The 25,877-nt window shown below is 42.6% G+C and overlaps 1 protein-coding gene across 1 annotated transcript in view; it reads left to right on the top strand.

The window, feature by feature from the left end:
• sh3pxd2b (SH3 and PX domains 2B) overlaps positions 1-25,877 on the top strand; it is a 54,677-nt gene that overhangs the window by 6,773 nt on the left and 22,027 nt on the right. The window contains 2 exon segments of the mRNA XM_029671763.2: positions 8,758-8,833; positions 14,157-14,233. Coding sequence (XP_029527623.2) covers positions 8,758-8,833; positions 14,157-14,233 — 153 coding nt within the window.

The raw sequence follows: 25,877 nt of genomic DNA, 5'->3' as shown, positions 1-25,877 counted from the left end.
TTTCGGGAAAAACCTTTTTTCTAAAAGTGTAGGTCCAGGTCCAGAATAGTGCACTCTCTAAGGATAGGGTTCCATTCAGGACACAGCCTGGGCAGTGAAGGAGTGATGAGTCATTTCATCTGGCTACTGCTCCTCTGACAGTACTGACCCACCTGGATGCATCTCTCTGAGAGCCTGCCATGGTTGCTGTCTGTTGGTAAGGACATAAGACCAATGGGCTGGCCTGGGCTGAGCCGGTCTAGAATAGTGGTTCTCACTGTGGAACACGTCACCTGTCAATACTGGACTCCTCTGGTGTTGTACTGCTTTGTAAAAGATACCAAATCAAAATATGATCTCATGACTCACAATGAGGAAAACTATTCACACACACACACACACACACACACACACACACACACACACACACACAATCCCTGTTCCTCCCTTCCTCTGACTCTCCCTGGGTCGTCATCGCTCACTCCTCTCTGATGTCACTGCTGTCCATCCTGCAGGAGACAGCCTTTGTTTGAAAGTAATGTTCAGATGAACAGATCGGCTGGCAAACAAAGAACGATGACATGATCTTACGCCTCAATATAATATATAGCCACAGAGACGGGTTGTCTCTTGCATCACATCCCATCAATAGTGGCTAATGCTGTTGGCAGACTTATGGCTGTCTCTCCGCATGCAGGCCATAGGTCTGGGTTGATTCATGGTGCTGTGTTTGTCTTGTCCACAGTTCGCATAGCTACAGTACATATGCCGATGGGGCCTAGTGGAGTCATCATTATACAGTCCTCAGAGATATTGTCAAAATACTTTTAACTAAGTTCCAAATTCTAGCAGAGAATACATTTTATTGAGCTTCTCTCTGTTAGTCATTGAGTCTATAAGACATTGAGGGAAGACGACAAAGACAGACAGGCTGTTATTATGACTGGTCTAGATGTCGCCTCACATTCTGTCTACTTTAATCTACCTGGTCCACTGATGGCAGCTGATGAGAGCTGTTACCTGTTGGTGAGGGCATAAAACAACTGTAACATAGTATTAGGCCAACTGCATCAAATGGAGCCGAGCAAACAAGCTCTGCACGTTGTTGTTTACTCCTCTCTAATTACTAATGCAGAGTTAGTATTTGTCTTTAGATTCCTAGACTTGAAGCCAGAACAGTTTCTGAGCCATTTGAGATACAGTAGACATGGAAACACAGGGTAGCCTAAACAAAATTGCATTCTAATTTCATGATGTAAGTGCCTTGAACCAAAATGACTGATGCATTGCTTTGAAAGATTATGGAAAATACAGAGACTCTGTTTCCATGGCACTAAGTACTGTTTCCATGCTCTACATCTGTCCACGTTGGACTTAATATGCCCTGTCCTTGTCTAAATTCCAAAACCACTTTCGAATAGATACAAACTCTTATTCCTATGCATTGGTGTGATGTAAAGCGGATACTTGACTACTGTCTCCCTCAACTCACAGCTGTCACATATTTTCCACATTGGGTAATCGAGTAACAAAACCCTTTTAATGTGGAAAGAGGGCAATCCTCTGTTGAGATCATAGGGCTGCCTGTTGTGAGCAGCGTTTTGCACAAAAGCTAAAGAGACTCTTATTCTCTGGTGCACAAGAATTTGCTGGACCCTATTGCAATAAACTGGATCCCATGCTATAATTTTTGATCTGGAAACAATTAGACATAACATATGCCTTGACTTAGAAAATGTGGAACAGAAGATATGTGCGTCTGTAAATATAGTACATAGCAGTACTGTGCACTATGGAAATGAATGTAAATAAATGTAGATTTGAAGGGAAATCCAGCAGTTGACAATTGAGTGGTTTTTAATCCTGCAGGAATGATTTGGAAAGGGAAAAGGAGGGTTCAAGGACAAAATCCATGTGGAAGACTTGTTCAGTATATGCATTAGTATGACTTGCCCATAAGCTAGCCTAGTAAAATGGCAAAGCTTATACACCTTTTCAAAATGAATTAAAATTAATTCAATTTCCTGGTATAATTTGAAGACAATAACCAAGAAATCCAATAGGGTATTATATTCTCCTTGACATAGAATATATCATCCATAGACAGATAGGCTAAAACTTGGACTTTTTACTTCAGTAGGACAAATGAGATTGAGTAGTATCTTAATTCGCTCCACTCTTTTCCACCTAGCTGGCTTACTGGTGTCTCTTGCCTTTGTTTATGACTATTGAAAGTTTTTTTTAGGCAATGTCTGCCTAGCCGTCACTATGCCAGACTTGAAATGTGGGAGTTTAGTTTCACTGCTCAGTTTTTTCCCTTTTTATATTTAATTTTCTCCCTTTTTAAAAAGGGTTTTGAAAACCATGTGCTGAAGCAGCACATTGCTTACAGGGCAGACCGACGCAGTGGCAGGAAATGCAAGTCTAAACGAAGGCTCCTCACCTCACATGCTCTCTGTTGACATTGCTCAACAGCTAAGGAGAATGTTTTCACCAATTCCTATTGAAAACACATGACGTTGGTCTTTTTGAGTGTGATTCACTCATTTAAACCAATGTTTTCCAAAGCCTTAATATAAAATAACTCAAGTAAAAGTAAGTCACCCAGTAAAATTCTACTTGAGTAGAAGTTTAAAAGTATTTGGTTTAAAATATAAATACGTGTCAAAAGTAAATGTTATTGCCAAAATATACTTAAGTATCAAAAGTAAAAGTATAAATCATTTCAAATATTAAGCAAACCAGATGGCACCATTTTCTTGTTTTTTTTTATTCATGGAGAGCAACGGTCCAACATTCAGACATCATTTACAAACTAAGCATGTGTGTTTAGTGAGTCCGCCAGATTAGAGGCAGTAGGGATGACCAGGGATGCTTGGTTGATAAGTGCGTGAATTTGACTATTTTCCTGCCCTACCAAACATTCAAATTAAATAACTTTTGGGTGTCAAGAAAAATGTATGGAGTAAAAAGTACAATATTTGATTTAGGAATGTAGTGAAGTAAAAGTTGTCAAAATATTAAGTAAAGTACAGATACCCCCAAAAACTACTTAAGTAGTACTTGAAATTATTTTTTACTTAAGTACTTTACAGCACTGGAAATTCCAGAAAGAGATGTGGTTGTCGGAAGAGGAGGCCTTTAACACTTATTCAGGTCCTATTTTGAGAGGGAGACTCAGATCCAGAGAACAAAGGCCTTTGTGTCTGAGACTGACTGATGTAGTCACAGAAGAGGATATGAACCAGACGAATGATAGCTGTCCATCGCAAATTAACTTAGTCTCTGACCAAACAAGTATTTGCTGCCCAATTAATTAATTAATTTGATGCAAAATACTTATTTTAAGTCGCTCTGTATAAGAGTGTCTGCTAAATGACTAAAATGTTAGTTTAACTGTGTATCCCTTTATTCTGTTAGGTGTAGTGATGGAGGAGTCGTGTGATGATAACCCACCGTTACTCCCCTGGCTGTGATGTCATACCTCCCAGCAGACATCACACCTGGGACCCTACATTCTTTGTGGTTTCCTTGTTTACTCATTAATGTATTAGTCATTAATTAACAGCCCTCTTTTTCGTCTGAATTAGTCAGCTAGCTAGATTCATCAATGAAAATACGTGGAATAGATGTCTGTGCCCAGTCCATCACAACTAATGTTAACAGTACCTCAGTAGGCCTACCATTGCCAAGAAAAAGTCTGTCAAATGAAGTCAGTATTTACTATTGTGTTGCTAGAACCCATTAAACCCATTCTCAAGTCATTAATGTGAGAGTTATGTGTACATGATGTAACTGGCTGTCTGCAGCAGAGACGAGGCTACATATTCACCTTAGTCAGATGGCTGTCCTCATCTGAGACCTCAGCTCTGATTACAGGCCATAGACAGGGTGTTGGAGCGATGGTAGAGAGACAGTCAGTTAGGGTGTGGCTCCCCGCTAGACACATGGGACCAATTACAGTGTGTGTGGGGGTATTCTCTCTGTCTCTCTCTCTCTCTGTCTCTCTCTGTCTCTCTGTCTCTCTCTGTCTCTCTCTTTCTCTCTCTGTCTCTCTTTCTCTCTCTGTCTCTCTCTTTCTTTCTCTGTCTCTCTCTTTCTTTCTCTCTCTTTCTCTGTCTCTCTCTCTCTCTCTCTCTCTCTCTCTCTCTCTCTCTCTCTCTCTCTCTCTCATAAAGTAAAAAGACAATTGACAGTGCATGCCAGAGAAAAAAACAAGACAGGATTGTGTCATGGCACAGATCTGAGGAAGGGTACCAAAACATGTCTGCACCAAGAGCACAGTGGCCTCCATCATTCTTAAATGGAAGAGGTTTGGAACAACCAAGACTCTTCCTAGAGCTGGCCGCCCAGCCAAACTGAGCAATCGGGGGAGAAGGGCCTTGGTCAGGGAGGTGACCAAGAACCCGATAGTCACTCTGATAGAGCTCCAGAGTTTCTCTGTGGAGATGGTTGTCCTTCTGGAAGGTTCTCCCATCTCTGCAGCACTCCACCAATCAGGCCTTTATGGTAGAGTGGCCAGATGGAAGCCAGTCCTCAGTAAAAGGCACATGACAGCCTGCTTGGAGTTTGCCAAAAAGGCACCTAAAGATGTAAGATGTAAATATTTGGCTTTAATGCCAAGCTTCACGTCAGGAGAAAACCTGGCACTATCCCTACGGTGAAGCATGGTGGTGGCAGAATCATGCTATGGGGATGTTTGTCAGTGGCAGGGACTGGGAGACTAGTCAGGATTGAGGCAAAGATGAACGGAGAAAAATACAGAGAGATCCTTGATGAAAGCCTGCTGAGAGGATCTGCAGAGAAGGTGTGGCAAGCTTGTTGTGTCATATCCAAGAGGACTCTAGGCTGTAATCCCTGCCACAGGTGCTTCAATAGAGTACAGGGTCTGAACACTTCATGTAAATGTGATATTTCCGTTTTTTTTTTTTTCAAGAAATTAGCAAACATTTCTAAATACCTGTTTTTGCTTTGTCATTATGGGGTTCTGTTTGTAGATTGATGAGGGGGGAAAAACTATTTAATCCATTTTAGAATAAGGCTGTAACCTAACAAGATTTGGAAAAAGTAATTGGGTCTGAATACTTTCCAAAGGCACTGTATATTGTTACAGTAAAATAATATTTTGTCCATTATGTTGCTTGATCGATTGGTGGTTAGGCTATTAGCTGGCAAGAAGTAGGCTACATAAAAAGTGCAATACTGTTAACATAACCGTGTGTTAGTGTGGGTTTTCAGTGAATTTACAGTATGTAAATCACAAAGCTCATCTGAACATTCGGTGCAAAAAAAATGATCAGGAACAAACTATTTATTAAGCTCCTACATCTGTTTAATGATTGTCAGTTGGAGCATATATAGAATTCTGCATAATAATTGACTGAGTTCATGACGGCGTTTGCGTCTCTCGAGCTTTCATAGATTATTCACGTAATAAACATGTTTACATCTGATTTAGTAGCCACTGGGCATTTGGGACATTAGGTGGAGCTTTAGTTTCTGGAGAGATGAAGGGCTGCATATTGTAGGAAAGCATAGAGGAGAATTCTGGATATCGAATGAGGAGGTGCAGGAAGTAACAATGTTGACAGTAAAGTAGTCGTGTAAGCAGGTAGAGTTTAATGTGATGTTAAAGCGAACAGTCAGTGATGTCATTAGTATAGTCAACAGACATGGTGCTATTAATGAACCATGATTGCAATCATGAGAGGGATAAAACAGTACTGATAAATCATGTCAATAATGAACATGGTATAGAAGGTGCTTTTTCCTCTGTGACTGAAACATTCTTCACCTCCTTGATATCCATCCTGTCTTTGCCAAACTGGATCCAAAGTAATGGAGCACTCTGCCATAACATTACTCTTACCTCACACGTCTTCAGTGCTCTCTCTTCTCTGCTTTCTTTGGCTTCAGCCACCAACAGACTGTTATGGTTTCTTTAACTTCCACCGACAGCCATTTGCATTGTGACTATAGCTTTATGTTGAGTTGATTTGCACAGCTGCATGTAGACTGTGCATTGAGGTCAAGAGCTCTCTGCATGTAGACTGTGCATTGAGGTCAAGAGCTCTCTGCATGTAGACTGTGCATTGAGGTCAAGAGCTCTCTGCATGTAGACTGTGCATTGAGGTCAAGAGCTCTCTGCATGTAGACTGTGCATTGAGGTCAAGAGCTCTCTGCATGTAGACTGTGCATTGAGGTCAAGAGCTCTCTGCATGTAGACTGTGCATTGAGGTCAAGAGCTCTCTGCATGTAGACTGTGCATTGAGGTCAAGAGCTCTCTGCATGTAGACTGTGCATTGAGGTCAAGAGCTCTCTGCATGTAGACTGTGCATTGAGGTCAAGAGCTCTCTGCATGTAGACTGTGCGTTGAGGTCAAGAGCTCTCTGCATGTAGACTGTGCATTGAGGTCAAGAGCTCTCTGCATGTAGACTGTGCATTGAGGTCAAGAGCTCTCTGCATGTAGACTGTGCATTGAGGTCAAGAGCTCTCTGCATGTAGACTGTGCATTGAGGTCAAGAGCTCTCTGCATGTAGACTGTGCATTGAGGTCAAGAGCTCTCTGCTGGTGACTGGTCCAAAGCCATACTGCTGAGTGTCATAGCAACATTATAGCACTGTAATAACAATGAGTTATATTATAGTACTCTCTGTTGCAAGGTATGACACGTGTTACTGAGAAAGCTTTACAGCTAAGTGTACTGTCTTTTAACTGGTAGTAAGGCCAGTAGTAAGACGTGTTAGAGAATCAGAGGAAATGCTCCTTCTCTGTGCAAGTCAGATACAAGCCCGTCTAAACAAGCCCTAATCCACCCATCTATTTATCCAATCTCGACTCTGTATGGACAGGGCTCTACGCTGACCCTTTTTTACAAGAAGCATGTGTGCACGCACACCTAAGTTGAAAAATGTAGGCGCACACAAATACATTTGGGAGCACTATGAAAAATATTTGAGATATTAAAGCTAGAATCCTTAATTTTTCTAGGTGTTCCAAAATAAAAATGTCAGGTCGCACAGCAATATGCAAGTAAAATGGTCGCTCTGTGGAGCCCTGATGGAGAAGACAGGCCCATCATATGCCAGTGTTTCCATATGATGGGCCAGTAGTAATTTTCCACGAGTGCAGGAACCAAGATGCTCTAAACAGACTGTTTCGACATCACCAGCCCTACTGGCCAATCAGATCCCTGCTTGCTGCCCACATCATCAACCTAGTTGAATCATTTTAACTCTAGTCTGTTTGTTTGTAGAAGACGGAAAACAAAAACATGAATCTAGTATTTGTGAGGTCTGTCTCTAATCTATTCTCCAACACAAAGTGAATAATTCCCCCCCACCCGGCCAGATATGTTTGGTTTAGTTAGTAATAGTATGGAGTATGTATGCCGTTATTTCTTGTCATAAAAACCCAGTTGGTTCTGACACTGACATTCCACTCTAAGTTTAATATAATAGGAAATTAAGAACATTCCTCTTCTATCTGGCAGCACGTTTGTTCTCTTTGACCCCACTCTGGTTCTGGAGTACAGCCTAGCAGTCACGGCAGACAGATGCCATTATTCTATCAGATTGATGTTAATGTACTTGTTTCGTTTTTTTATCCAGGCTAGTCAATTAAGAACAAATTCTTATTTACAATGAGGACCTCAGTCACTGGTCTCACTATAGGGTGGCTGTCTTGAAAATCATACCCTGTCTTTCCCAGTACCTCTTCATTGTCATTTGTCTGTATGCAGAGAAAGAGTGGTGTCCCTTAGAGACCTTTTCTCTTTATGATCCATGATATTTGACTTGTAGTTCTGGGTACTAGGCTATAGGCAACTGTGGCGGCAGGTAGCCTAGTGGATAGAGCGTTGGGCCGGTAACCAAAAGATTGCTGGATGGAATCCCCGAGCTGACAAGGTAAAAATATGTTCTGCCCCTGAACAAGGCAGTTAACCCACTGTTCCCCGGTAGGCTGTCATTGTAAATAACAATTTGTTCTTAACTGACTTGCCTAGTAAAATAATAATATCAGTAGGTATGTAGAACAGTTTTCAGCTACTTTTATTTATTAATTTATAGACATTAGAAGTCATCATACAGGAAGTTCAATAAAGATTTTTCTGAAGCAACATTGTGCAGAACCCCTCAAAACGGCAAACTGCCGCTTAAGGTAAACGTGAACCACCTGGGTTCTGTTGTGGTGGACCAGAGTGCAGAGCATAGTTGATGGGTTGGCTCAGTCAGCAGGTTGGCCAAGAGTGACTGGACTGAACACTCCTCGGTGCGTTGTTGCTGTGCTGAAAGAGAGGGAAGGAGAAAGGGCTTCAAGTTCATTGGTTGACACACCCAGGTGTCTTTTCACTCGCCTCCAGCTGCCAATAGAATACAGCTGGGGCCTGGAACTTAAAACACAGACCTTCAAACTGGGGGAGGGGGGGGGGGGGTTATTGGCTAGAGTGTAGGAAAATAACCTATAGCACTGTGGTGGGATCACTGGGAGACAGAGAGAAAGTGGCACACTGGGCTTTAAAAGGAGAAAATAAATATTTTTAAATTCACTATGTCAGTGGGCCTTTGCTAACAGGCCACGAAGCATATGTAGCCTAGCTACCTCAACCAAGAAGAAATACCATCTGTTGTGTGAATGTCTTATCATTGGCAGAACCAGTCCTTTTAGGAATTGCTGAATTGTAAAAATGTACAACCCTCTCCCTGCCCCATGCAGTGATGTTGTTGTGTGATAGCATGTGTTGTTTAACTCCCTGTGTTGTTGCCACTGTGCTTTCAGATGGAGCTTCTGGATAAGTTCCCTGTGGAAGGAGGGCAGAAAGACCCCAAGCGGAGAATCATCCCTTTTCTACCAGGTAAGAGTGTAGCCCTTTAAGCCCATGACTTAAAAGAGCCACATTTGACCTCATGGGTGGAATGTTCTTAAAAATGTATATCATTTCATAATTAATGAAAAAAAAATGTTTTAATTATCCGGTGTTTCAATGTCAAACAGTTTTGTTATAGTTCAGTATTCTGTGATGTATATAAAGTGTAATATTGGGATGCAAACTCAACATTCTATACATTTCAACTCTACGTCCGACATGGTACAAGTGTCTTCTTTTTGTTAACCCATAACCATGAGTCTGAGGTGTATACTTTTGTTTCTAAGTAGTTTTGTTTAAGACCACGAATCAGTCTGTGACCCTGATTTAGCTCACTACAGGAAAAGTTTAAACAACACACTGCTACAGACTGACAGTCCCAGCTCATGTGGTGCCGTCAACCAAGCAGTTAACAGAGAAGAAGAAAGTAAGAGCTGCTACGTTGCACCCTGTGAAATCCACACCTCTCATGAGCTCACTCTTTCCCTTACAGAGCACGGTTTTGTTTTTCCGTTTATATACTGAATGGCAATTTTGTAAATTGCTATTAGTTTTAGTTCCTCCCGCCAATACTGTCCATCGAACACACTAAGCAGGAGGGGCCCAGATTGAATTAAGACTGGACACACGTATTAGCAACTCTTGAAACAAGGCCATTTAGTGTCTCATGAGAGTAATCCATGTGAGGCTTATGGGGAAGCCTCACATGGAGGTCTAGGACTGTAGAACTCAGAGAGACCGAGAGGGAGATGGGGAGAGAGAGAGAGAGGCAATGAGGGGAGGAGACTAACCAGGGAGACTAGACCACATTACTCCCACAGTCTTTTCTTCTCCTCCATTGATTCATATTGTTGTAAATGCTTTAGACATGTATATTCATTGCTCATACATCTGTGAGAAAATATTAATTCTGAGCACTCAAATCCAAAATGAAATCAAATTGTATTTATCATCATAAACAACAGGTGTAGTCTAACAGTGAAATGCTTACTTACTGGCCCTTCCCAACAAAGCAAAGAGAAGGAAAAACAGAAATAAAAAGAATAACACATCAATTGCTTGGCTTTATCCACAGGGTACCGTAAACAAGTCGATGTGCAGGGGTATGAGGTAATTGAGGTAGATATGTGTATATATAGGTAGGGATAACTAGTCAACAGGATAGATAATAAACGGTAACAGCAGCATATGTGACGTTTCAAAAGGGTCAATGCAGATAGTCCGGTAAGCTATGGGTTAACTATTTAACTAGCTATTTAGCAGTCTTATGGATTGGGGGTAGAAGTTCAGAACCACGTTTAGGTTCTTTCTGTATTCTAAACTCCCACTAGTTCCATTCCCACAGAGTAGACGTCAACCTCCAGGCCTGCTGTTTTAAGTTATGTTTGTCTCCCCTTCTTGAATGAAATGAAATTGAAGTGAACAGCTCAACATTTTTTCAGGTGGTTCCCATCTGAACTCCTACGTCTTCCCCTCCTCCTTCCTCCACCCCCTCGTCTTTCAGAACAGGACCAAAAAGACATTCTGTTAGCTTTCTTGTAGTCACAGACTGACTTCTTCAGCTCTTTACAAACTGTGGCATGGCCTGATTTGCACAGCAGATTTCTGTCTGCACTCACAACCACATGGTCAGGGCAAGCAGTCTCAGACCAACGGGCCAATCTGGTCGACTCAGACCAAACCAACAAGACACGGAAGTGGTTTTCCTGTCAGGGCTTGGTTTGTACTTCAAGGCCTCTCGTTTTGTTTTCACTTCTTTGGCCTCTTAGGATCAGCAAAGTGGTTCTGTTTGCATCTGCAAAATGTCCGCTCAGTGTTTTCCTGCCTCACCGTGGTTATGATTCTGGATATGAGTCGCCAGTCGACTTGTGAAGGAAAACAGTTGATCAACTGTTGACAAGAGGACTTCATGATGAATGTTTTTATATCCATGCTGTCTGGTTGGCTGACAACCTCAGTGACTTTCACAACCGGAGCTTCTGTATGTCAGCCTCCACACATAGCTTCCTTTAGTCATATCAGGAGCAAACTTGATCTTTTGACTTCAAACATGCCAGCTACACAAATGGTTCCATGGAACTGAGTAATTCAATGGAACTAAATAAATTGGATCCTTCTATTGTCCTTAAGCAGACCATTTTTATGTCCACTTGTGTAGCAATATCATATTGTACAACCGTTAGGATTATACAGAGAAATACAAACATTGTATTTGATTTAATTTTTTTTACCTTTATTTAACTAGGCAAGTCAGTTAAGAACAAATTCTTATTTTCAATGACAGCCTAGGAACAGTGGGTTAACTGCCATGTTCAGGGGCAGAACAACAGATTTTTACCTTGTCACCTTGGGGATTCGATCTTGCATCCTTTTGGTTACTAGTCCAACGCTCCAACCACTATTGTTGTACTTGAGTGCGGTGTGCCGGTAACATACTAGGCCTTCTACAGCAGCGTATGAAGTGGCTGTATTCAAGAGTCACCATCTGGGACCTCTGTAATTACTAAACACCTGCAATCTATCTAGACTTTCATTGGAAATATCTCTTCCCAGCACTCTGCCTCAAACTCAATTCATGAGCCAACTCTGTAAACATTAGTGGTGGAGAATGATTGCAGATGTTTAATGATAGAAGAAACACATTCAATTTTTTTCCCTTGTTTGTGAGATCAAGTTGAACGACTAACCAAACTTGGTTAGGGAAATATCTTATTGGATGGATCTAGTCTCCCAAGAGGACAGATTTGTTGAATATTTAATATATTTTTATTTTATTTTATCTCAGCTCTTAATGATTGCATCCAGAACAAATGAGACATCAACTAAATAAAGATTTTAAACGATTTATATAATCATCTGCCCATTCAATAGGGACACTACTGTTTCACATGAATGTTTCCTGTGGCTTTCCTGACCTGGGGTGTCTTGTGTTGAGTAGAGAGCCTGAGAGAAGAGGCTTCTCACTGTTCCCGCTCTCTCTGTTCCATACTTAGTCTCTCTCTGTTCCATACGTAGTCTCTCTCTGTTCCATACACTAGTAGTCTCTCTCTGTTCCATACTTAGTCTCTCTCTGTCCCATACTTAGTCTCTCTCTGTTCCATACACTAGTAGTCTCTCTCTGTTCCATACACTAGTAGTCTCTCTCTGTTCCATACACTAGTAGTCTCTCTCTGTTCCATACTTAGTCTCTCTCTGTCCCATACTTAGTCTCTCTCTGTTCCATACACTAGTAGTCTCTCTCTGTTCCATACACTAGTAGTCTCTCTCTGTTCCATACTTAGTCTCTCTCTGTCCCATACTTAGTCTCTCTCTGTTCCATACACTAGTAGTCTCTCTCTGTTCCATACACTAGTAGTCTCTCTCTGTTCCATACTTAGTCTCTCTCTGTCCCATACTTAGTCTCTCTCTGTTCCATACACTAGTAGTCTCTCTCTGTTCCATACACTAGTAGTCTCTCTCTGTTCCATACTTAGTCTCTCTCTGTCCCATACTTAGTCTCTCTCTGTTCCATACACTAGTAGTCTCTCTCTGTTCCATACACTAGTAGTCTCTCTCTGTTCCATACACTAGTAGTCTCTCTCTGTTCCATACACTAGTAGTCTCTCTCTGTTCCATACTTAGTCTCTCTCTGTCCCATACTTAGTCTCTCTCTGTTCCATACACTAGTAGTCTCTCTCTGTTCCATACACTAGTAGTCTCTCTCTGTTCCATACTTAGTCTCTCTCTGTTCCATACGTAGTCTCTCTCTGTTCCATACACTAGTAGTCTCTCTCTGTTCCATACGTAGTCTCTCTCTGTTCCATACACTAGTAGTCTCTCTCTGTTCCATACGTAGTCTCTCTCTGTTCCATACACTAGTAGTCTCTCTCTGTTCCATACGTAGTCTCTCTCTGTTCCATACACTAGTAGTCTCTCTCTGTTCCATACTTAGTCTCTCTCTGTTCCATACGTAGTCTCTCTCTGTTCCATACACTAGTAGTCTCTCTCTGTTCCATACTTAGTCTCTCTCTGTCCCATACTTAGTCTCTCTCTGTCCCATACTTAGTCTCTCTCTGTTCCATACTTAGTCTCTCTCTGTCCCATACTTAGTCTCTCTCTGTTCCATACTTAGTCTCTCTCTGTTCCATACTTAGCTGTTTGATACCCAGCTGGCCACTCTGGCCACAGAGTTGCAATGAAGTCTGCCTGGCCCAGGTTTGAATCTGTACTGTAACAGCAGCAGACATTTTATTTTTCCCGTCGACTGAGCATGTGGCACATACAAAAATGGGTGGGAAGTGTTGAGTCAGCACTTTTCCCTTGACCCAGAGAGCTTGGAAATGGGTCCCCTGTGTAATACTTATATATCACTTTGTACGTCTTAGATGTGCCCGTGTTAGCAGTCTTAACAAATATCATAAGCCCCTTGATGAGGAGAGATGGTCACTTCTAAGATCTCTCTTTTTGACCTGATATTTTACTGGCCTGACTTAATACCTCTGTAATGTAAATTTACAAATGGGTCCTCCATGGTTAAAAGGAGAGAGAGGTACCAGTCTGCTCCCAACTTCCTGCATACCAGAAAACTTAATAGGTTTTCTGAGACCTATTTGTATCCATTTCTTGTTATTGTTCCAGTGACCCAAATCCAGACTCCCGGCGGTGGCCATTTTTGTGGCTGTGCGATAAGAACGGAATATAGATGCCATCCACTATATGATAAAGAAGGCCAACAATTCACAGTGCACTTAATGACTTTCATTGTGCTGTCAGAGTTGGGTTATTGATGAGGCCACTGTATTGGCCTAAGATAGTAGCTGTGCAATATAATGGACTGGACTGCAGTCTTTACACAAGCCCACTCTATGAAGACAAGTCATTGTCCTTCACAACTGTAACATACATACTGTATGTAAGCCTACTGTTGCCATTCCAAATGTACCATGAGATCATTTGTTGGGAGTAAAGTGAATCAGTCTTTAGTCTAGATTAGTGTGTTTCTTTAGGAGCACAGTATGAGTTGGACCTTGAAAGGTTTTAATAACATCCCTGAATGGTTAAATGTTCATGTAGCCTACATGTTATACTGCATGGGAAGGTATCCAGTGTAGGCTTTTTAGAAAAAGTCAGTACAGTATTTTCAGGAAAAACCGAGTAGTGCAGGTATGGAGTATTTATCACGTTGTATACCTGCTTGTATAATTGCCACAACTACTGTGAATCGACACCATTGAAAAGGAAAACAAGTCATGAATACTCATACAGTTTGAGCCTTTATCCTTGGAAGACATAAACTGTAGATTCTAAAGACTGGTTTTCTTCTTCCTTCCAGGGAAGATCCTGTTCAGGAGAAGCCATATCAGGGATGTGGCCATGAAGCGCCTGAGGCCTATCAACGAGTACTGCAGGGTGAGTACTGACTCAGCTGGTGGGGAAATTCAGGGGTATTAAACCTTTCACACTCGTCACCCATCATGGAAGAAACAACAATAGGGCCCAGAAAGAAACCTGGAGGGGAACCAAATCCTTGAGTGTTAGGACCATATCTCTGTGGTAGATAGAGGTCCAGATTAGAGCTAGGAATGCATCCTTGAGCCTGCTTCCCATAGCCTTCCCTCACGTGGTTCACTTCACAGATCAAATTTGAACATTTTAGTCATTTAGCGTATCCAGAGCGACTTACAGCAGCAATTAGGGTTAAGTGCCTTGCTCAAGGGCACATCGACATATTTTTCACCTTGTCGGCTCAGGGATTTGAACCAGCAAAACTCTAACCAATAGACTGCCTTTCTGCCACCCAAAACAATTGAACAAGGACTCCTGTTGTTTAGAAATCCAAGCATGTGCTCTGTGATAGGCACAGCAGTCAGGGCTTTCAGATAGCATGGCTGTCAGAGTGAGACTGTTTTGAATTCCATGCACCCACCAGCTATGATTCCCAGAGGCCAGAGTCACATCAAGTTCCACTGACCTGTCATATCCATTCTCTGCTTTGCTTTAGTTGATGTGTTTCTCTATACAAAGACCCAATACACTTGGATTTTTTAAATGTATTTATCCATTATTTTACCAGGTATGTTGACTGAGAACACATTCTCATTTGCAGCAAAAACTTGGGGAATAGTTACAGGGGAGAGGAGGGGGATGAATTAAAACCCCTACTCTTACGATAAGTGCCATGGGATATTTAATGACCTCAGAGAGTCAGGACACCCGTTTAACGTCCCATCTGAAAGACTGCACCCTACACAGGGCAGTGTCCCCAATCACTGCCCTGGGGTATTGGGATATTTTTTTAGACCAGAGGAAAGAGTGCCTCCTACTGGCCCTCCAACACCACTTCCAGCAGCATCCCATCCAGGAACTGACCAGGACCAACCCTGCTTAGCTTCAGAAGGAAGCCAGCAGTGGTATGCAGGGTGGTATGCTGCTGGAATGTTGGAAACATGCCTAATTCTCTATGTTTATCATTGCCCAATGGGAAATATAAGATAACAAAATCAGTCATCCTCAAATATATTTTCTTCAGGAATTAGACATTGAGGAAACTGAAGGCAGTCTGGAACATGGCTGACTGAGAAAAAACAAAGCAGAGAATGTGTTTTGCTCTTTGTGGGAAGGGAAAGAAGAATCCACCTCTGTGGCGGGCAATAGTGGTGCTGTGGAATCTCTGTGGGAAGCTATCTGTCCACTATGCAGTGCAGAGGTTATGAGCAGTGCTGAGCTAGCCCCAGTCAGCAACATCACCAGGCCTTGTGTTTCATTTTAAAGGGCTGCCCTATAAACTGCCTTTTTTGCCTGGTAACTGTTTTGCAAGGTGGTCATGCTCAGTCATGCTCTTAAAAACAACATATTCCCTGGCATGTTGCAAGAGTGCCTTTGTTTATGAAGCCAGGTCACTGTTGAGAGAGATGGGGTACACATTAGAGGTCGACCAATTATGATTTTTCAACGCCGATACCGATACCCCTTATTGGAGGACCAAAAATGCCGATACCGATTAATCTGCAGATTAAAAAAATATATATATAAAAATATATATATATATACAATTAAAAAATGATTTATTTGTAATAATGACAATTACAACAATACTGAATGAACACTTATTTTAACTTAATATAATACATCAGTAAAATCAATTTAGCCTCAAGTAAATAATGAAACATGTTCAATTTGGTTTAAATAATGCAAAAATAAAGTGTTGGAGAAGAAAGTAAAAGTGCAATATGTGCTATGTAAGAAAGCTAACGTTTGAGTTCCTTGCTCAGAACATGAGAACATATGAAAGCTGGTGGTTCTTTTTAACATGAGTCTTCAATATTCCCAGGTAAGAAGTTTTAGGTTGTAGTTTTTATAGGAATTATAGGACTATTTCCCTCTATACCATTTGTATTTAATTAACCTTTGACTATTGGATGTTCTTATGGGCACTTTAGTATTGACAGTGTAACAGTATAGCTTCCGCCCCTCTCCTCCCTGGGCTCGAACCAGCAACACAATGACAACAGCCACCATCGAAGCAGCGTTACCCATGCAGAGCAAGGGGAACAACTACTAGAAGGCTCAGAGCGAGTGACGTTTGAAATGCTATTAGCGCGCGCTAACTAGCTAGCCATTTCACTTCGATTACACCAGCCTCATCTCGGGAGTTGGTAGGCTTGAAGTCATAAACAGCGCAATGCTTGACGCACAACGAAGAGCTGCTGGCAAAATGCACGAAAGTGCTGTTTGAATGAATGTTTACGTGCCTGCTTCTGCCTACCACCGCTCAGTCAGATACTTAGATGCTTGTATGCTCAGTCAGATTATATGCAACGCAGGACACTCTAGATAATATCTAGTAATATCAACCATGTGTCGTTAACTAGTGATTATGATTGATTGTTTTTTATAAGATAAGTATAATGCTAGCTAGCAACTTACCTTGGCTTACTGCATTCGTGTAACAGGCAGTCTCCTTGTGGAGTGCAACGAGAGAGAGGCAGGTCGTTATTGCGTTGGACTAGTTAACTGTAAGGTTGCAAGATTGGATCCTCCGAGCTGACAATGTGAAAATCTGTCGTTCTGCCCCTGAACAAGGCAGTTAACCCACCGTTCCTAGGCCGTCATTGAAAATAAGAATGTGTTCTTAACTGACTTGCCTAGTTAAATAAAGGTATAAAAAATATATATTTTTAATCGGCAAATTGGCGCCCAAAAATACCGATTTCCGATTGTTATGAAAACTTGAAATCGGCCCTAATTAATTGGCCATTCCGATTAATCGGTCAACCTCATTTTTAACCTTTATTTAACTAGGCAAGTCAGTTAAGAACAACTTCTTATTTTGAATGACAGCCTAGTGGGTTAGCTGCCTGTTCAGGGGCAGAACGACAGATTTGTACCTTGTCAGCTCGGGGGTTTGAACTTGCAACTACTAGTGGTTACTAGTCCAACTCTCTAACCACTAGGCTACCCTGCCGCCCCTCTAGTACACATGTCTTGGGAGGGGGAGGCCTAGGGGTCAGGATACCTCAGTGGGTCGTATTGGAATGGACAGGACAGCAGGCAGGCTCAGGGTCGGGGTAGGCAGAGGTCAATAATCCAGAGGTGGTGCAAAGGTACAGGACAGCAGGCTCAGAGTCAGGACAGGCAATGGTCAAAACCAGGAGGGCAAGAAAAGAGAGACTGGGGAAAAGCAGGAGCTGAGACAAAAACGCTGGTTGATTTGACAAACAAGACAAACTGGCACAGACAGAGAACACAGGTATAAATACACAGGGGATAATGGGGAAGATGGGCGACACCTGGAGGGGGGTGGAGACAAGCACAAGGACAGGTGAAGCCGATCAGGGTGTAACAATATGAATAGTTTCAGACTTCTATGCAAGGTTATTATAGTAAACTAAATCTGAAACTAAAATGAAAGCTAATCATGAAAAACTATTTAGGTAATGAAAATAAAATAATTAACAAACCCGTTTGAAAAATTAAAACTATGCTAAAGCTATTATCTTTGACTCCAAAATTAAATTACATTTTAAAAAACAACATGAATTATGCAAAAATCTAATGGGAGTTTTCAAGCTTTTGTGGGGTTTTCAAGCTACTGAAGCTGGTGGGTAAATGTGCATTTTTTTAATGGAGGTCGTTGAGAGAGTATCGCATTTGGCCAATATAGAATGCAATTGATAATTTGCTATGTGAGGCTTATTTTATTGAATTGAAGTTTTGTAATGTTTAGGCTGTTACGAATGTACTGAGACAAGTAGGCACACGTGGCGTTCTGGCAACTTTGAACAACGCCTGTTGTTCATAAGCGTATCTGCCCGTTCATTGGCTAGAATGTCTATCTAACCTATGACCTGACCTGACCCATCACCTTATGTATTACTGCCCCCCAGTCTCAAGAAGTTACATGCCAAAAAAACAAACCAAACCAAATAATCAAAAAAACAAATAGAAATATTTTTATACGACTTAAACTAAATGTAATCTAGAAAAACTGGTCTGAAAACGATCTGAAACTAAACTGAATTTCAAATACAAATCTAAAAACGAATAGAAATAAAAATAAATATAAAAACACAACACTATCTATTAAATAGAACTTCTGGTCTGCAGTCACGTTTTCCGTTGTTGTGGGTTCCATAGAGGACTATAATATATACAGTAGCTTGCGAAAGTATTCATCCCCCTTAGCGTTTTTCCTATTTTGTTGCCTTACAACCTGGAATTAAAATGGATTTTCTGGGGGTTTGTATCATTAGATTTACAAAACATGCATACCACTTTGAGGATGCAAAATATTTTTTATTCTGAAACAAACAAAAAAACTTGAGCCTGCATAACTATTCATCCCCCCTAAAGTCAATACTTTGTAGAGCCACCTTTTGCAGTAATTACAGCTGCAAGTCTCTTGGGGTATGTCTCTATAAGCTCTGATTTTTGCCCATTATTCAAGGCAAAACTGCTCCAGCTATTTCAAGTTGGATGGGTTCCGCTGGTGTACAGCAATCTTTAAATATTCTCAATTGGATTGAGGTCTGGGCTTTGACTAGGCCATTCCAAGACATTTAAATGTTTCCCCTTAAATCACTCGAGTGTTGCTTTAGCAGTGTGCTTAGGGTCAATGTCCTGCTGGAAAGTAAACCTTTGTCCCAGTCTCAAATCTCTGGAAGACTGAAACAGGTTTTCCTCAAGAATTTCCCTATATTTAGCGCCATCCATGACTCTTTCAATTATGACCCGTTTCCCAGTCCCTGACAATTAAAAAAAACATCCCCACAGCATGATGCTGCCACCACCATGTTTTACGGTGGGGATGGTGTTCTTGGGGTGATGAGAGGTGTTGGGTTTACGCCAGACATAGTATTTAACTTGATGGCCAAAAAGCTCAATTTTAGTCTCATCTGGCCAGAGTACCTTCTTCTATATGTTTGGGGAGTCTCCCACATGCCTTTTGGCGAACACCAAACATTTTTGCTTATTTGTTTCTTTAAGCAATGGCTTTTTTTCTGGCCACTCTTCTGTAAAGCCCAGCTTTGTGGAGTGTACAGCTTAAAGTGGTCCTATGGACAAATACTCCAATCTCCGCTGTGGAGCATTGCAGGTCCTTCAGGGTTATCTTTGGTCTCTCTGTTGCCTCTCTGATTAATGCCCTCCTTGCCTGGTCCGTGAGTTTTGGTGGGCGGCCCTCTTTTAGCAGGTTTGTTGTGGTCCCATATTCTTTCCATTTTTTAAATAATGGACATAATGGTGCTCTGTGGATGTTCAAAGTTTAGGATTTTTTTTATAACCCAACTCTGATCTGTACTTCTCCACGACTTTGTCTCTGACCTGTTTGGAGAGCTCCTTGTTCTTCGTGGTGCTGCTTGCTTGGTGGTGCCCCTTGCTTAGTGGTATTGCTGGCTCTGGAGCTTTTCAGAACAGGTGTATAAAAATACTGAGATCATGTGACACTTAGATTGCACATATATGGACTTTATTTAACTAATTATGTGACTTCTGGGGGTAATTGGTTGCAAAAGATCTTATTTAGGGGCTTCGTAGCGAAGGGGTTGAATACATATGGACACACCACTTTTCCATTTAAAAAAACAAAACAATTTTTAAACAAGTTATTTTTAATTTCACTTCATCAATTTGGACTACTTTGTGTATGTCCATCACATGCAATCCAAATAAGATCAATTTATATTACAGGTTGTAATGCAACAAAATAGGAAAAACGCCAAGGGAGATGAATACTTTTGCAAGGCACTGTAGATCTATTAACATCCTCAATACAAATGAACACATTGAAGTAAAAAAAAAAATCAATGTATCAAAATATGTTTTATTGTCAGCTAAAATGTACCTGAAATATGTTTTAGGTGTTGTTTTGAAATGTATTGTTGTTTTTTACAAATACTTGAATTACAACTCCTCTCTTCTCTGTCTGAGAGGGCTTAAAGGGAAATGTCCAAAATGTTCAACTTCATATTTAACATCTCCAGCACTAGGAAGTAGAACATTTTAGAAATGTCCCTTTAACAAAGTCATCTGGTAATACTGTATCTTTGGATAATTCAATGTCTAGCCCTATGACCACCTGTATCGTCTCCTTAGGCTCTGTTGACTGTGTTGGTGACTTGCCCTTTATCAGCTGCCCTAACCTGTATGAGTTACCCTACTAATACGTCTTCTTGTTAGTGAAGTGACAGGTGAATCATTCCTGGCCAGTCAGCCCCCCCCCCCCCTGGTTCTTTAAACCCCTGGGTGAGGGGGAGTCAAATAAAAGGTCTGTGGTTCTGCCTGGTCACGCTGGCTGGTTTGGAGGGGTGGGAGTGGGGATGGGGGGCTGGTCGGGCTGGCTGGTTTGGAGGGATGGGGATGGGGGCTGGCTAGTTTGGAGGGATGGGGGCTGGCTGGTTTGTGGGGGTGGGGGGCTGGCTGGTTTGGAGGGATGGGGGTGGGGATGGGGGGCTGGTCAGGCTGGCTGGTTTGGAGGGTGGGGGGCTGGCTGGTTTGTGGGGGTGGGGGGCTGGTCAGGCTGGCTGGTTTGGAGGGATGGGGGTGGGAGGGCTGGCTGGTTTGGAGGGACAGGGGTGGGTGTGAGGGGGCTGGCTGGTTTGGAGGGACGGGGTGGGTGTGAGGGGGCTGGCTGGTTTGGAGGGACGGGGTGGGTGTGAGGGGGCTGGCTGGTTTGGAGGGACGGGGGGTGGGTGTGAGGGGGCTGGCTGGTTTGGAGGGACGGGGGTGGGTGTGAGGGGGCTGGCTGGTTTGGAGGGACGGGGGTGGGTGTGAGGGGGCTGGCTGGTTTGGAGGGACGGGGGTGGGTGTGAGGGGGCTGGCTGGTTTGGAGGGACGGGGGTGGGTGTGAGGGGGCTGGTCAGGCTGACAGGGTGAAATGTAGAAGGTGTTTACTTTATGGCTCCTTTCATGTTTGGCTCGGAGGATCACCATTTCAACCTTTCTGTCAAATTCTGAGTGAAGTATGAACCTGACTCACATGGAATTCCCCATGCTGGAGTTTCTGCTTTTAGGAAAGGAGAGGTTGATGCCTGGAGAATATATAAGTTTCAAGTATCGAGCTTCTATTTTATTAGACGTATGTACGGGAAGGATGCACATAGTATACATCGTCCAATGAAATACTTACTTGCAGGTTCCTGCTCAACAATGCAACAACAATAAGAAATAATTCAAGATAAGAATATGAATATAAAGTAAGTGGCTCAGTGGAGTATAATACATATTTTAGCATAAGTATCCTGGAAGTACAATGTATGCTCCAATATTTACTCCAATTGAACATTTATTTAATCAGCGGAGCCTGTTGAAACCAGGGTCTCATTTTCAATGATATGTAGTCCATCTGAAACCAGTGTTTCAATTGTGCAGTATTTAGCTATCATAATTAGTCTGGTTGCAGCAGTTGTGTGTGCGCATCTGAGTGAGTGCATGTGTGATAAGGTGCAGAGAATCACAGCATGTGTTCAGTCCAGTTCAAGTGTTCAGCAGTCTGATGGCTTGTAGATAGAAATGGTCTCTGAGTCTGTTGGCATCAGACCTCGTGCTCCGATACCGTCTGCCCGACGGTAAGGGAGTGAGACGCTTGTGGCTGTGGTGTGGGAGCTCCTTGATGGTGCTGCAGGCCTTCCTCAAGCACCTGTTCTAGATGTTCTGGATGGACCATATACAGTAGGGTTGCACTCCAGTTGTACCCTATTACTGCTGCTGTACCCTATTACCGCTGTTACCGCTGTTGTACCCTATTACCGCTGCTGTACCCTATTACCGCTGTTGTACCCTATTACCGCTGTTGTACCCTATTACCGCTGTTGTACCCTATTACCGCTGCTGTACCCTATTACCGCTGCTGTACCCTATTACCGCTGTTGTACCCTATTACCGCTGCTGTACCCTATTACCGCTGTTGTACCCTATTACCGCTGTTACCGCTGTTGTACCCTATTACCGCTGCTGTACCCTATTACCGCTGTTGTACCCTATTACCGCTGTTGTACCCTATTACCGCTGTTGTACCCTATTACCGCTGTTGTACCCTATTACCGCTGTTGTACCCTATTACCGCTGTTGTACCCTATTACCGCTGCTGTACCCTATTACCGCTGTTGTACCCTATTACCGCTGCTGTACCCTATTACCGCTGTTGTACCCTATTACCGCTGCTGTACCCTATTACCGCTGCTGTACCCTATTACCGCTGTTGTACCCTATTACCGCTGCTGTACCCTATTACCGCTGTTGTACCCTATTACCGCTGTTACCGCTGTTGTACCCTATTACCGCTGCTGTACCCTATTACCGCTGTTGTACCCTATTACCGCTGTTGTACCCTATTACCGCTGTTGTACCTATTACCGCTGTTGTACCCTATTACCGCTGTTGTACCCTATTACCGCTGTTGTACCCTATTACCGCTGCTGTACCCTATTACCGCTGTTGTACCCTATTACCGCTGCTGTACCCTATTACCGCTGTTGTACCCTGTTGTACCCTATTACCGCTGTTGTACCCTATTACCGCTGCTGTACCTATTACCGCTGCTGTACCCTATTACCGCTGCTGTACCCTATTACCGCTGTTGTACCCTATTACCGCTGTTGTACCCTATTACCGCTGCTGTACCCTATTACCGCTGCTGTACCCTATTACCGCTGTTGTACCCTATTACCGCTGTTGTACCCTATTACCGCTGCTGTACCCTATTACCGCTGTTGTACCCTATTACCGCTGTTGTACCCTATTACCGCTGCTGTACCCTATTACCGCTGTTGTACCCTATTACCGCTGCTGTACCCTATTACCGCTGTTGTACCCTATTACCGCTGTTACCGCTGTTGTACCCTATTACCGCTGCTGTACCCTATTACCGCTGCTGTACCCTATTACCGCTGTTGTACCCTATTACCGCTGCTGTACCCTATTACCGCTGTTGTATCCTATTACCGCTGTTACCGCTGTTGTACCCTATTACTGCTGCTGTACCCTATTACCGCTGTTGTACCCTATTACCGCTGTTGTACCCTATTACCGCTGCTGTACCCTATTACCGCTGTTGTACCCTATTACCGCTGTTGTACCCTATTACCGCTGTTGTACCCTATTACCGCTGCTGTACCCTATTACCGCTGCTGTACCCTATTACCGCTGTTGTACCCTATTACCGCTGTTGTACCCTATTACCGCTGTTGTACCGCTGTTGTACCCTATTACCGCTGTTGTACCCTATTACCGCTGCTGTACCCTATTACCGCTGTTGTACCCTATTACCGCTGTTACCGCTGTTGTACCCTATTACCGCTGCTGTACCCTATTACCGCTGCTGTACCCTATTACCGCTGTTGTACCCTATTACCGCTGCTGTACCCTATTACCGCTGTTGTATCCTATTACCGCTGTTACCGCTGTTGTACCCTATTACTGCTGCTGTACCCTATTACCGCTGTTGTACCCTATTACCGCTGTTGTACCCTATTACCGCTGCTGTACCCTATTACCGCTGTTGTACCCTATTACCGCTGTTGTACCCTATTACCGCTGTTGTACCCTATTACCGCTGCTGTACCCTATTACCGCTGCTGTACCCTATTACCGCTGTTGTACCCTATTACCGCTGTTGTACCCTATTACCGCTGTTGTACCGCTGTTGTACCCTATTACCGCTGTTGTACCCTATTACCGCTGTTACCCTTAAATCTATCACATCCCACAACTATCCCAGACCATGTTTGGAAAATTAGTTAACTTTTAGACTATGGGGGATAGATTAACATAGGCTAGTGCTTTTGCTGTTCGTTAGGCCTACTCATATTGTTGGCTGATGAAAAGTAAATGTGGACAGTTCTTCCAATATCTTCCATATGCGTCTCGTAATTAGATACAAACGCTTGCAGTTGCGTCCCCGAAGTGGCTGTCTTCACTTGTAGCCTGTGAGAAAAACCTGATCACGTGACGGAAAGCCATGTGAGTGAGAGGTTCTTCGGCACGCAGCCGGGAGAAGGAAATTATAATTATTATATTCAGCCCAAGGGCACAACGGCCACTGGCCGTTTTAGGGGGCATTATGGCCACACAAAGGGAAAGCTGGGAAATTCGAGGCATTATCAAGTTGCTTGTCAAATTGTGAATGAGAGACTGATGAAGTGTGTGCAGCCTGCGCAAAAAACCAAAGCAGAGCTCATGCCTTTCATGCAACTTTTTTCAAATCATCATAAGTCGCATCATGCAGCCTTAGACTGTATTAAAAATCGAAACAAATAGCCCAACATTTGTATCACAACTAAAGTTACATAAACAACTCTAAATCAGCACATAGGAGTACCTGTTTCTTTGTTAAATGTTCAACACAGAATAGCCGTATGTGCGCACTCCCTCAAATAGTTTGGAGAAAATATCCTTTTTATTTTATTCAGCTATGTTCAATTGTACTCTTCATATTATAAAATAATATCAAATAATGCCATGGATATCTAACCAAATCTTGTCTGCTAAATGAACTAGTGTAGCCCACAGCCAAATGGCAGATCAGGGCCTAACATACTGTAAGGACAAGTCCGAGTATGCTATTCTGTTCTGAAATGGACTACATTTTCTTGATATCATGTTTCTTTAGATAATCTAATCTACTATTAATCTTCTACGAATCTAATATACTACTAATCTTCTCTACTACTAATCTTCTACTAATCTAATCTACTACTAATCTACTCTACTACTAATCTACATCTAGTCTAATCTACTACTAATCTACTCTAATCTACCACGTCTAAACTAATCTACTTCTGATCTACTACTAATCTAATATATTACTAATATAGTTTACTACTAACCTAATTTGATCTAATCTACTGCTAATCTAATATACTACCAATCTAATCTTGTGTATACATCTATCTGGAAATTCTCTCCCACCTTCATTGTCCTCTGTCTGACACGCACACACACACAATCGTCTAAATGTTGTCTGCTGTAAAGTCCATTTGCTGTAATGTGCCTCCTGGCTTCCAGTCTCTGGGTAGAATACTAATGACTGGCAAGGTCACAGGCAGAGTGGAGGGGGGAGAAATCCAGGGAGAGGATGGTCATCCTAACCTCAGACACAGTACACCAGGTTCAGTCACCAGGACCAGGGGATGAGGGATCCTCTGGAGGTCTACACTTAAAGCCTTTCATCATCTGACTCTTAGCCGACTGTATCATTTCAGCTGAATATCCGATTTTTCTTCAAAAACGCATTTTAAACTTTGAATTAACCACTGGGCATTCACACACACACACACACACACACACACACACACACACACACACACACACACACACACACACACACACACACACACCTGAGGTTACTGGAGAACAGGGTTTCAGCTGAGACTATGGCAATCCTCTCACACTTTTAGCATGACCAGTCCATTGGCACAGCTTCCCATACAGTGAGCCTAAAAGGGCAAGTTGTCACACCGGACAAGGGCACCTTGAAATCTAGTTGGCCTGTGTTTTATGCCCGTCAGGTTTGATATCATAATTCAGGCTGTGTGGGAGAGAGAGAGAGAGAGTCGTC

Source organism: Oncorhynchus nerka, linkage group LG10 (genome assembly GCF_034236695.1).
Source record: "Oncorhynchus nerka isolate Pitt River linkage group LG10, Oner_Uvic_2.0, whole genome shotgun sequence".
Lineage (NCBI taxonomy): Eukaryota > Metazoa > Chordata > Actinopteri > Salmoniformes > Salmonidae > Oncorhynchus > Oncorhynchus nerka.
This window is presented reverse-complemented; position numbering and strand designations above follow the sequence as displayed.